Below are 12,275 nucleotides of genomic sequence, written 5' to 3' on the forward strand. Positions count from 1 at the left end.
TGGGAGTGGGCCTTGTAGGGACAATGTGGGCACCTCTCTGATGTGCTGCACCTCCTACTGGTGAGCATGAGAACATGGGCTTGAGGTAGACTTCACTGGACAGGAGGTGGCACCTGCCAGCTTGAGTGGGCTGGATAGTGACTGGGGTCACTTGAGCTGCGCTAGGCTCCAGCACCCATTGATGTGTACAAGAGCCAAATGGGATATGGAACAGACTGAACCAATCTGCTGCACATCCCATTTTGTGTAGGAAGCAGGGCTGAGGGTGGGCCTGGCGGAAGTTATTGGGGGTCGCTCCAACTAGGCTGCAGCTCCTACAAGGATGCTTGAATGCCAAGTGTGTGGTGATCAGAGTTAGACTGGGCCACAACATCCATTAGTTCACGTATGAGATGGAGCTGGGAACAGAACTAACCCAGCAACTGCAACCACTGGTGTATGCGTAGGCTGATGTGGGTAAAGGATTCGGCTGGATCCCACAATGGCTAGCAGGCACATGAGTTAGGTCTGGAGTCACCTCTGGTAAGGTTTCTTTGGGGACTCCCACACTGGGTAACTGGACCGAGAACTCCAACCATGGGGAAAATGACAGGATTGTGGAGTTCATGTGTCAGCACTGAATCTCCATGGTTGCTGAGGCCTGTGCTGTGGACGGCATGCCCAGGTGCTAACAGAGGACATGACAACCAGTTCATTGAGGCCTACAGGAGACATCTAGTACCATGGAGGGCAGAACAAATTGGAGAGCTCTGCCCACCAAGCTTTGCCAGTGAAGCTTTCTGGGCAAATTGAGACTCTAAGGTGGATTATGTCAGTAAATAGACCTTGGAAGGATTTTTTCTTTCTTTCCTTCCCTTCCATTCCGTTCCCTTCCATTCCCTTCCCTTCCCTTCTTCCTTTCTTCCTTTCTTAAGATTTATTTCTTTTTAATGCAAAGTCAGATATACAAAGGAGGAGAGACAAAGAGTAAGATTTTCCATCCAATGATTTACTCCTCAAGCAGCCGCAATGGCTGGAGCCATGCTGATCCGAAGCCAGGAGCCGAGAGCCTCTTCTGGGTCTCCCACACAGGTGCAGGGTCTCAAGGTTTTGGGCCATCCTCTACTGCTTTCCCAGGCCACAAGCAGGGAACTGGTTAGGAAGAGGGGATTAGAACCAGCGCCCATGTAGGTTCCTGACGCGTGCAATGTGAGGACTTTAGCCGCTAGGCTACTGTGCCAGGCCTGGAAGGATGTTTTCAACCTTGGACCAATGGCATCAGCGGCATCTCAGAATATAGGAACCACTGGAATGGCACTGGGTGGCCGTCAGGAGTGGCCTTCTCCTTTTCTCTCCCCACTTTCCCACTACAGGAAGAAAAAGGAGATTGGAGGTGTTATGTCATCCACTTTCCCCCATTCCTTGACCCTCTCCACCGTAATCAATGGCCCACATGAGCATGCATTTCTCCCAGCTACGTAAAGATTATAAAAAATGAAAGGAATTATTATTTTTTAAAAGACAAAACTTTATTAATGAAAAATTTAAAAATATGTATTGTTAAGGCCTGATAAGATGGCTCAATGGCTAAACCCTCACCTTGCAAGTGCCAGGATTCCATATGGGCGCCAAATTCGTGTCCTGCCTGTTCCACTTCTCATCTGGGTCCCTGCTATGGCCTGGGAAAGTGTTAGAGGAGTCCCAATGCCTTGGGACCCTGCATCCTGGCTCTGGATCGGCTCAGCTCTAGCTGATGTGGACAGATGGGGAGTGAACCAGTGAACGGAACATCTTTCTGTCTCTCTTCTATCCATAAATCTAATCTGCCTTACCAATAAAAATAAAGTAAATTTAAAGAAAAAAATTTTTAAAAATCATAGGATTTATGGCTTCCAATAATTCATGAATAGTTCTTGTAGCACAATGGAAAAAACCATGTTAAACATTTCGTTATATTTTAAGCTCTTTAGGTTTTGTCTGTGTTCTCTCCTAAGGCATTTTGAAAATGATGATTTGGGTGATAAGTAACTAGAAATGCAAAATGTGATCTTGTGTATTTAAATTCAGCTGTGCAGTATTGTTGCCAGGGATGATACATGCTGACTGGCCAGTACTCTGACACTTTTGTTCAATGCATGTACAGTTTCGACCATGACCAGACATCTGATATTTGGCCCGTCTTAAAAAAAAAAAAAGAAAGAAAAATCTTTTCTTGAGCCCATTTTCTCATTTATCTACTGCTTTTTTTTTTTTTTTTAAGATCAGAGGCCCCCAGTCTTTCTTTTTTCTTTTTTTTTTCCAGATTTATTTATTTTTACTGAGAAGTCAGATATACAGAGAGGAGGAGAAACAGAAAGAGCTTCTGTACGATGATTCACTCCCCAAGCAGCCACAACGGCCAAATCTGCACCAATCCGAAGTCAGGAGCCAGGAGCTTCTTCTGGATCTCCCATATGGGTACAGGGTCCCAAGGCTTTGGGCCGTCCTTGACTGCTTTCCCAGGCCACAAGCAGGGAGCTGAATGGGAGCAGGACTGCCGGGATTAGAACTGGTGACCATATGGGATCCCGGGGCGTTCAAGGCGAGGACTTTAGCTTCTAGGCCACTGCGCTGGGCCTTCCCCTGGCATTTTTTCTTCCAACATCTTGCTCCTCAGCCTTTCCTGGGTCCAGTCATGCCTGATTTTTGTCTCCCCCACTGCATATCCCTGTATTGCAAAATCTGACAGTCCTTTTTATCTTTCTCACGTTTGACATCTATCGGCAGCATTGGACATAGTCAGTGATTGCATCCAAGTGGGAACATTAACTAATATTCTTATTATTTTTTTAATTTAAGAAGCAAAGAGATAGAGACAGAAAAAGATCTGCCATCTGCTGGGTCACTCTTCTGATGTCCACAGTGGCTGAGGCAGAACCAGGAGCCAGAAACACATCCAGCTCTCTCCCATCCTGTGAGTTACTGTCCATGCAATTCGGATAATGGTGCTATCACTCTTACTCCCACTGTCTGCACTGGTGGGGAAACTGGTACCAGGAGTCAGAACTGGGACCTGAACCCCGGCACCATGCTGAGGGGTGTAGCTGTCTTACCGCTAGGCCAAGTGTCCAATCCTGAACACTTTTTGTTCCCTTGTTTTCCAAAACATTATAATTGCCTGGCTTTCTTCCTGCCTGTCTTACTGTTTGTCCTTATCTCCCCAGCAGGCTTCTGCTTATCTGTGTCAGTTGGTGTGACTTAGGCTTTATCCTTTGATGAACATCTTTAAACTTTCTGTATGCTGGGAAATTCCAAATTAGTATCTTTATCGCTGACTTCTCCATTGAACACTAGACCCTTGCATCTAGCCACCCACTTGACATCCCACATGGATGTCTCGGACTTACATGTCTGAAACTAAGCTGTTATCTCGTCTGAGCAGCTAGCTGTCTCCCCCAGTTGCTTAGGCTAAAACTCCTGGCGTTTGGCTTGATTCTTTTTTTTTTCTTGCCACATAATGTGTGGCCTGCTTGCAAATCCAGATTTAACCACTAATCACCCTCCATTAGCAGTGAGTTGCCATTTCTTGCTGCCTGGCTTTGGCCTGGTCTCTAGCTGTACTGGCTGCTTGGCTAAAGCCCTGCTTCCCTGCCATTGCAGTGGTTGCTCTTGTTGCCAGGAAAGCTTCTACTCTATGTGGTCTCAAGTGGGACCTCCGCCTCATAGTTCCCTTGCCTCCTTTTTGTCCTGTAGTCCACATGACTGGATGAGAAGATGAACTGCAGCATGACTAGCATTGTGAACGCTGTGTATCCAACTGTGTGCTTGCTTTTGTTTTCATTAGCTTGTTTTACTAACATGTTTTGTTTTATACATTTATCTTGTTTAGTAGCTCTGCCACCAGAATGTAAATCGTAAGAAGGCAAGGATTATTATTAGCCTTTTGTTTACTCCTCTACCCAGTTTTTTAAAGAGTGATGGTGCATTTTTAGATGCCCAGGAAATGTCATAAGAATGGTTGTGTGGTAATAATAACAGTGAGCACTTTTCAGTCTTTCAAAGTGTCCATGGTCAGGGCTGTGAATGTGTAACGTGAATGATAATTTATTAAACTTTTTATTTGGGGCCTGGTGCAGTAGCCTAGTGGCTAAAGTCCTTGCCTTGCCATCACTGGGATCTCATATGGGCACCGGTTCGTATCCTGGCTGCTCCACTTATCTTCTAGCTCCCTGTTTGTGGCCTGGGAAAGCAGTTGAGGACGGCCAAAGCGTTGGGACCCTGCACCAGCGTGGGAGACTCAGAAGAGGCTCCTGGTTCCTGACTTTGGATCGGCTCAGCTCCAGCCATTGTGGCTACTTGGGGAGTGAACCAGCAAATGAAAGCTCTTTCTGTCTGTCTCTCCTTCTCTCTGTAAATCTGCCTTTCCAACAAAAATAAATGAGTCTTAAAAAAAATTTAAAAGTTTTATTTGTTTGAGAGAAAGTGGGATAGGGTATTTCCACCCACTGGCTGGTCTCCAGATGCCTACAGTGGAAGGCTTGGTGTGGGAGCTTGGTCCAGATCTCCCACACTGCTTTTGCTAAGGCCTTCACTGATTACTAATCAATAAATCCATGAATTTAAACTTTTCTTTGAAGACAGAGCGTTACTGATGATCACTTCAAGCCCAGCAGTTCAGTGCCACTCTCAGCATTGGACGTGCTGGTAGAGGGGGGTTGTGAAGGTCACAGGGAAGAATGAAGAGTGCACCGTGTGTGCTGTTTGAATGAGGCATATGTTCTCCCACCTCCCAGCTGGACACTCCCTCCGTCTCTAGGTCGGTCCCTTTGCAGGAGTTAATTGTGTGCCCCTCTTAGCTTCCCTGAGAGGTCCTACCGTCTGTGGAGCTAGGCTTACTCATTCTTATCCCTAGTGCCCTGCTTAGTGCTTGGAGGCTGCTGCTCGGTAAATGTTTGTTCAGTGACTGGCCAGTGTATGTGCTTATCAGGTCAGCACGGAGTCCTTTCACATGGAGAAAATCGAGGAGGAGGAAGAGGGAGTTGGGAATACAGGAATGATGGTGGGAATAGTGAGGTATCACCATTTTCAGAGACAAGTGTCATGTTCCCTAATGTATCCTGAAAGTCTAGCAAATAATCCAACATATATTGATAATATTAGCCCCTTTTTCTTTTAAGATTTATTTATTTTATTTGAAAGTTAGGATGGAGGGCCCGGCAGCGTGGCCTAGCGGCTAAAGTCCTCGCCTTGAACGCCCCGGGATCCCATATGGGCGCCGGTTCTAATCCCAACAGCTCCACTTCCCATCCAGCTCCCTGCTTGTGGCCTGGGAAAGCAGTCGAGGATGGCCCAAAGCTTTGGGACACTGCACCTGCGTGGAAGACCCGGAGGAGGTTCCAGGTCCCTGGCATCGGATCAGCGCGCACCGGCCCGTTGCGGCTCACTTGGGGAGTGAATCATCGGATGCAAGATCTTCCTCTCTGTCTCTCCTTCTCTGTGTATATCTAACTGTAATAAAATAAAAATAAATCTTTAAAAAAAAAAAAAAAGAAAGTTAGGGTGGAGACACAGATCATTTATCCATTGTTTCACTCCGCAAATGGCCCCAGTTGCCAGACTTGAGCCAGTCTAAAACTGGGAGTCAGGAGCTTCTTCCAGGTCTTCAATGTGGATGCAGGGGACTAAGGCTCTGAGCCATTCTCCATCGCTTGCTAAGCCATAGGCAGAGAGTTGCATCAAAAGTGGAGCAGCCGGGACATGAACTGGTACCTATATGGGATGTGGGCACGTGAGGAGGAAGATTAATGTGTTGTGCCACCCTTTAGTCTTTTAAAAATGATTTTTTATGTATATATTTAAAGTGGGTGGCAGGGGCCCTCTTGGGTCATCTTGTTGACATCTGCTCTCTCAGGTGCATTGGCAGGGAACTGGAGTGGAAGCAGAGCATTGAGGACTTGAAGCAGCACTCACATGAGATGCTGGTGTTGTCACAGGTGGCAGCTTAGCCTTCTCCACTCTGTGCTAGCAACAAGCTTTCCTTCATAACCTCAGTCCTAGAAGAAAGTTTACAAAATATGCTTTGAGCAGAGACTACTGTTTGCTAGCACTGAAACCTCAAAGAGAAATGAATCCTCCCATACCTCTTTATTGTCAAGCTGCAAGGTGTTTGGTTAACTGCCCTTTAGGTGCTACAGTCAAAGCTGCTTCCCTGTCCTTAGCCCGAGAGGAGAGGGAACCTGTCTCAGCCGTGCCGATCTCTCCCCTGCTGTTCTCCCCTCCTGCCCTTTGGTCCAGCAGCCCTCACTGACAGCTTCTCCTCCTCCACTCTGCCAGTGACTTCCGTCTCGGGGTCCTGCTCTTTGTGTCACAGCCCACCCTGTGACTGCTTCTCCTCCACTCTGGATATTCTGTCTCAGGGTCCTGGAGCTCCTTGTCTGTTGTAAGGAGAGATGGAGATCCTGAGCATGGCAGTCGCAGCTCTCTGGGGGGTCAGAACCCATTCCTTCCCCCTGGTTGCATGTGGGAGACCTGGATGAAGTTCCTGGGAGAGAGCCAGTGGAGAGATCTCTTCAAATAAATAAATACATCTTTTTTTTTTAAAAGATTTTATTTATTTTTATTGGAAAGGCAGATATACAGAGAAGAGTAGAGACCAAGAGGAAGGTCTTCAATCCGATGGTTCACTCCCCAAGCAGCCGTGATGGCTGGAGCTGAGTCAATCCGGAGCCAGGAGCTCTTTCTGGTCTCCCATGTGGGTGCAGGGTCCCAAGGCTTTGGGCCGTCCTCGACTGCTTTCCCAGGCCACAAGCAGGGCTGCTGGGATTACAACCAGCACTCATGGGATTCCGGCGCCTTCAAGGTGAGGACATTACCTGCTATGCTGTCGTGCCGGGCCCATAAATACATCTTTAAAAAGGAAGAAAGAAAGGGGTTTGGGGCTACTTATCTGTTCTTTCCTTTAGGAAATAAATGGGCAGTGAATTACAGCCAGAAAAGTCTTTATAATTTAGGTGTCTTTTCCTGTTTTCCTTCAGCCAGTAGTCACATTGGAAGAGGAGACCGTCAAAAAGATTATATGATTTAAATGATAAATTTTCAGGGCTGTGGTGTAGTAAGTTATTAAGCATCTGCAGTGCTGACATCCAACATGGGCTCTGGTTCACGACCTGGCTGCTCCACTTCCCATCCAGCTCTCTGCCAACACACCTGGGAAAGCAGCAGAGGATGGTTCAAGTTCTTGGGCTTCTGCACCCACGTGGGAGACCCAGGAACTGGGTCTCCAGCTTTGGCCTTTGCAGCCATTTGGGGATTGAACCAACAGATGGAAGATCTGCCTCTCCTCCTCCTCTCTCTAATTTTGCCTTTCAAATAAAAATAATAAATAAATTTTATAAAAATAGGATAAACTGGTACATTTCATTTTAATAGATACATTACTTATGAACATTTCCTGTCAGAAGGAAGAGTAAATGTTAGAACCAATTGTGATTGAGATGCCATCGCTTCCTACAGATGTTTAGAGTATTTAGTAACTGCCCAGCTTTAAGAAGGACTGTATTTACTGAGACTTAACTAGAAACACTATAAAATCCAGTGTCTTAGAAGGTTATAATTTTTGAGTTTCATGTAAAGTCTCCTTTAGGAATAAAAGTCTTTTGCAGATTACAACTCAAGTTAAAAAAAAGTTAGTTAATTTAGGTTGACACAAAATTGAAATGTGAAAAGTAGCTTTGTGGTTTGCTGGATAGAGTAGAATTGTAGTTCTGTTTTTGTTTGGTTTACCTTTTATGTTCAAGACTTGAAGTGAGTCTCTTGTGGTCTGGTCACATGTCTTCTGAGCAGTGACCATGCCTCACTGGCCACAGCTTTAGTGCATTCTAGTGCATTCTTATCAGCTGCACTGTGACTTAAAAAAAAATTTTTTTAACTTCAGAATTTTAGTATAATTCAATCTCAGGGGGAATAGGAAAGTTTTAAGTTCCATGGAAATGTGTTTTAGAGATTTTTTTTTTTTTTACAACTTCTAAGCATGAAAAGCAAAAAGGATAGCATCTTACAACCTACCTTTTAGCTTTTTTTTCTTTCTTAAAATTTTAGTTTTTATATGAAAGGCAGAGTTACAGACAAGACAGAGAAAGAGAGAAATCTTTCAGCTGCTGGCTCAGGAGCCAGGAGGCTCCTCCAGGTCCCACGCACATTAGTAGGAAATCAGAGTGGAAGTGTAAGGTACCTGGAGCTTGAGCTAGGCAGCAGCTGACCCACTGTACCACAACTCTGAGCCCTAAATTTTATTTGTATGGGGTTTAGTTTACTAAATTAAGTTTGTTCTACATTTATGCAGTTATGTGAAGCTGTGCAATACAGGTGAAGTAATAAAGCTAAGTGACTTTTACTTAATTATAAAGAGTTGTGTTAGGTATAAAAAAAATTGATGCCTTTCCTAATGTTTTCTTGATGTATCACTTAATTACATACAATTGACTTGTCGGTGTCAGGTGTCTTAAAATACGAAAAGGGAGATTGTCAAATTTGTTCATAAAGCAATTCGGTTTGTTGGCAGGACTTTGTGTCATTGTATCAGGATTTTGAAAACTTCTACACAAGGAATCTCTACATGAGGATAAGGGACAACTGGAATCGGCCAATCTGCAGTGTGCCTGGAGCCAAGGTGGACATAATGGAGAGGCAGTCTCATGATTATAACTGGTCTTTCAAGTGAGTAATGCTAGGAATTTGTTTCTGTTTTTAAAATGTATGTATTTATTTGTTAGAAAGACTGAATAATGTAGGACAAAAATCTTTGATCCACTGGTTCACCTCCCACAACACATAGTTTATAATTTATGAAATTGGGATCATCTGTGTCTGTAATAGAGATAACAGTAAGGGACAGTGGGTTGGGCTGTCATCTCGTGTTAAGCAGCAGCAGATTATTTCAAGTCCACACTTCATGCCTGGAGGGCCAGGTGGTGAATAGCAAAAGTCCCCCTGCCCAGGGAAGGAATGTGGCATAAGGTACCACAGCTGGGAAAGCATCCTCGGGTATGCTCATTGCTGGGTCAAAGTGTTACATCTCTGCCTGTAATGAGTTTGAATTCCTTTGCATGTAGACTGTGTTCTCACTGGTTCCTGCATCTGTGTTACCAGTGCATTTGCTAGCACATTTAAATATATGATTGTTTGTGAGTTTCATTAGTTTATGCTTTTGGGTCACAGGTATACAGGGAATATAATCAAAGGTGTTATAAACATGGGTTCCTACAACTATCTTGGATTTGCCCAAAATACTGGCTCATGTCCAGAAGCAGCTGCCAAAACCCTCGAGGAGTACGGAGTCGGCGTGTGCAGCACTCGGCAGGAGATTGGTGAGTGTAAGCTGTGTGTGGCCATCTGCGCTTTGTGACTTTTTTTAATTTAGGAGTAATACCAATATGGAGCTAGTCTGTTTAATATCCAAACACTTAGTTTATTATGTAGGGTTTTTTTTTCTTGTATCATGTAGTTTTAGACCAAGTAAAGAATGTTTCCTTTCTCTGAAGTGATGGCTAATTCTCATTCTGTTAGCACGTGTTGGGTATCCTTAGAAAAGTTCCATTGCTGTTTCATTTGCAACTTTAATGATTTGATTGGGTTTTACAAATGGTAGTGATAGGGTTTTGCAAGTGACGGCTCTATATGTGTGAAGAATTCAGGTTTTTTTTTTTTTTAAAGATTTATTTGTTTGAAATGTAGAGTGTGGGCCCAGCATGATAGCTTAGTGGTTAAAGTCCTCACCTTGCATGCCCCAGGATCCCATATGGTTGCCAGTTCTAATCCTGGTGGCCCCGCTTCCCATCCAGCTCCCTGCCTGTGGCCTGGGAAAGCAGTCGAGGACGGCCCAAAGCCTTGGGACTCTGCACCCACATGGGAGACCCAGAAGAGCTCCTGGCGGCTCAGCTCCAGCCATTGCAGCCACTTGGGGAGTGAACCATTGGATGGAAGATCTTCCTCTCTGTCTCTCCTCCTCTTTGTATATCTGACTTTGCAATAAAAATAATCAAATCTTTAAAAAAAATAAATATAGATAGGCTTATTTCACAAAAAAAAAAAAAAAAGAAAAGAAAAAGAAAAATGAAATGCAGAGTGACAGAAAGATTGATCTGGTTCACTCCCCAGGTGGCTGCACCAGCCAGGGCTGGACCAGGCTGAAACCAGGAGCCAGGACGCCCACATGACGTCAGAAACTCATGTGCTTGGGCTCGGTGGCTTGGCCTGGTGGCTAAGGTCCTCGCCTTGATCCCATATGGCCGCTGGTTCTAATCCCAGCAGCTCCACTTCCTCTCTGTCTTTCCTCCTCTCAGTATATCTGACTTTGTAATAAAAATAAAATAAATCTTTTTTAAAAAAAAAGAATCATTAAGAAAAAAAAAAAGAAAGAAAGAAATTCATGTGCTTGGGCCATCCTCTCCTCAGGAATGTAGGCAGGGATCTGGGTGGGAAATTGAGTAGCCAGGACTTGAGATGGGACTGGGGTGACTAGACAGAGAGGAACCCAACGACATCTGTGTGGACTGAATAGTTGAGCTGGTTAAATGGACCTAGGCTTTAATACCCATTGACATGTATGAGAGCCGAATGGAATGTGAGACAGACTGGACTAGCCTGCTGCTGGGCTCTCCTGCTCCTGTCCGTGACCTGTCTGGCTTGGTGTAGCCTTGGGCTCCCTGGCTCCTGTCTGTGACCTGGTGTGGCCCTTACTTCTGTAAGCATCTGGGCATTGCATCAGCAGATGGATGATTTAACTGTTACATTGAAGCTGCACCTGCTACACCACAACAATACATATGAACGTATGTATTTTCTTAGCTACCACAAAGTTCTAACCATTTTGTGATAACCAGAGCAATCTGACTTATGTTTTATTATTTTTTTAATATTGAAAGAAAATATTTTGGCTCCACTAGTAAAGCTTGCATAGGTACATATATTATGCCAAGTTTTTGATCCAAAAGTCAAGTTTAGACCTGTAATAACTCAGTAAATAAGACATGGGCTAGTGTTTTCAGTTACCTAAAACATATCTTACAGCTGCATTATGGTTTCTACCCCTCCAATATCAATTTAATGCTCTTGGGACCGTGGTTGGAAACTTGTCCTATTCTAAATTCCTCCATAGTCTGTTAGGTAACTTCTAAGATGAGGAGCCTTAAAAAATTTCCTTTTAGGATTTAATTTTTTTACAGGACAGAATATTCTTTTTTTTTTCTTTTTAAAGATTTGATTATTTTTATTGCAAAGTCAGATATACAGAGAGGAGAGACAGAGTAGAAAATCTTCCATCTGATGATTCATTCCCCAAGTGGCTGCAATGGCTTGAGCTGAGCCATTCCGAAGCCAGGAGCCAGGAGCTTCTTCCCTGCCTCCCACGCCGGTACAGGGTCCCAGAGCTTTGGACTGTCTGCTTTCCCAGGCCACAAGCAGAGAGCTGGATGGGAAGCAGGGCCTCTGGGGATTAGAACCAGTGTACATATGGGATCCCGGCACGTGCGAGGCAATGGCTATGGCTGCTAGGCTACTGCACCGGGCTCAATAAATTTTTTATTTAATGTGAACTTCTGGATACTGTTAGAACCTTTGTAAGTGTAATTTTATCCTGCCTTCTGCTTCAGTTTGGACTGGTATTCTCCAGGAATACAGCATACACTAAATTCTGGTACTGTTTTGTTTTTGTTTTTAACCAGGAATGAAATGATAAGATTAGCAATTTCCCTTCCCTTCTCTCTCCCTTTATCTTATTATTATTATTTTTTAACGTTTATTTTTACTGGAAAGTCAGTTATACAGACAGGAAGATCTTCCATCCATTGATTCACTCCCCAAGTGGCCGCAACGGCCAGACCTGCACAAATCCTAAGAGAGGAGCCTATTCTGGGTCTCCCACGTTGGTGCAGGGTCCCAAGGCTTTGGGCCATCCTCAGCTGCTCTGTCAGGCCACAAGCAGGGAACTGGATGGGAAGCAGGGCCGTTGCGATTAAAACCAGCTCCCATATGGGATCCTGGCACATGCTAGGCAAGAATAATAGCCACTAGGCTACTGTGCCAGGCACTTTTTTTTAAGATGTATTGTTTGGGGGCCTGGTGCAATAGCCTAGTGGCTATAGCTCTTGCCTTGCATGCGTCAGGTTCCTGTATGGGTGCTGGTTCGTGTCCTGCCTGCTCCACCTCCCATCCAGTTCCCTGCCTGTGGCCTGGGAAAGTAGTCGAGGACGGCCCAAAGCCTTAAGACCGTGCACTGGCAAAGGAGACCTGGCAGAAGCTCCTGGCTCCTGGATTGGTGC

General features: G+C 44.8%; 1 protein-coding gene across 1 annotated transcript in view; it reads left to right on the forward strand.

Annotated features, from left to right (window-relative positions):
• The window catches only part of SPTLC2 (serine palmitoyltransferase long chain base subunit 2), a 73,309-nt gene that overhangs the window by 30,196 nt on the left and 30,838 nt on the right, over positions 1–12,275 (forward strand). Inside the window, exons 3-4 of the mRNA XM_058655436.1 lie at positions 8,519–8,673; positions 9,175–9,323. Coding sequence (XP_058511419.1) covers positions 8,519–8,673; positions 9,175–9,323 — 304 coding nt within the window. The remainder of the gene's footprint in view (positions 1–8,518; positions 8,674–9,174; positions 9,324–12,275) is intronic.

Source organism: Ochotona princeps, chromosome 26, assembly GCF_030435755.1.
Source record: "Ochotona princeps isolate mOchPri1 chromosome 26, mOchPri1.hap1, whole genome shotgun sequence".
In the NCBI taxonomy this organism is placed as follows: Eukaryota; Metazoa; Chordata; class Mammalia; order Lagomorpha; family Ochotonidae; genus Ochotona; species Ochotona princeps.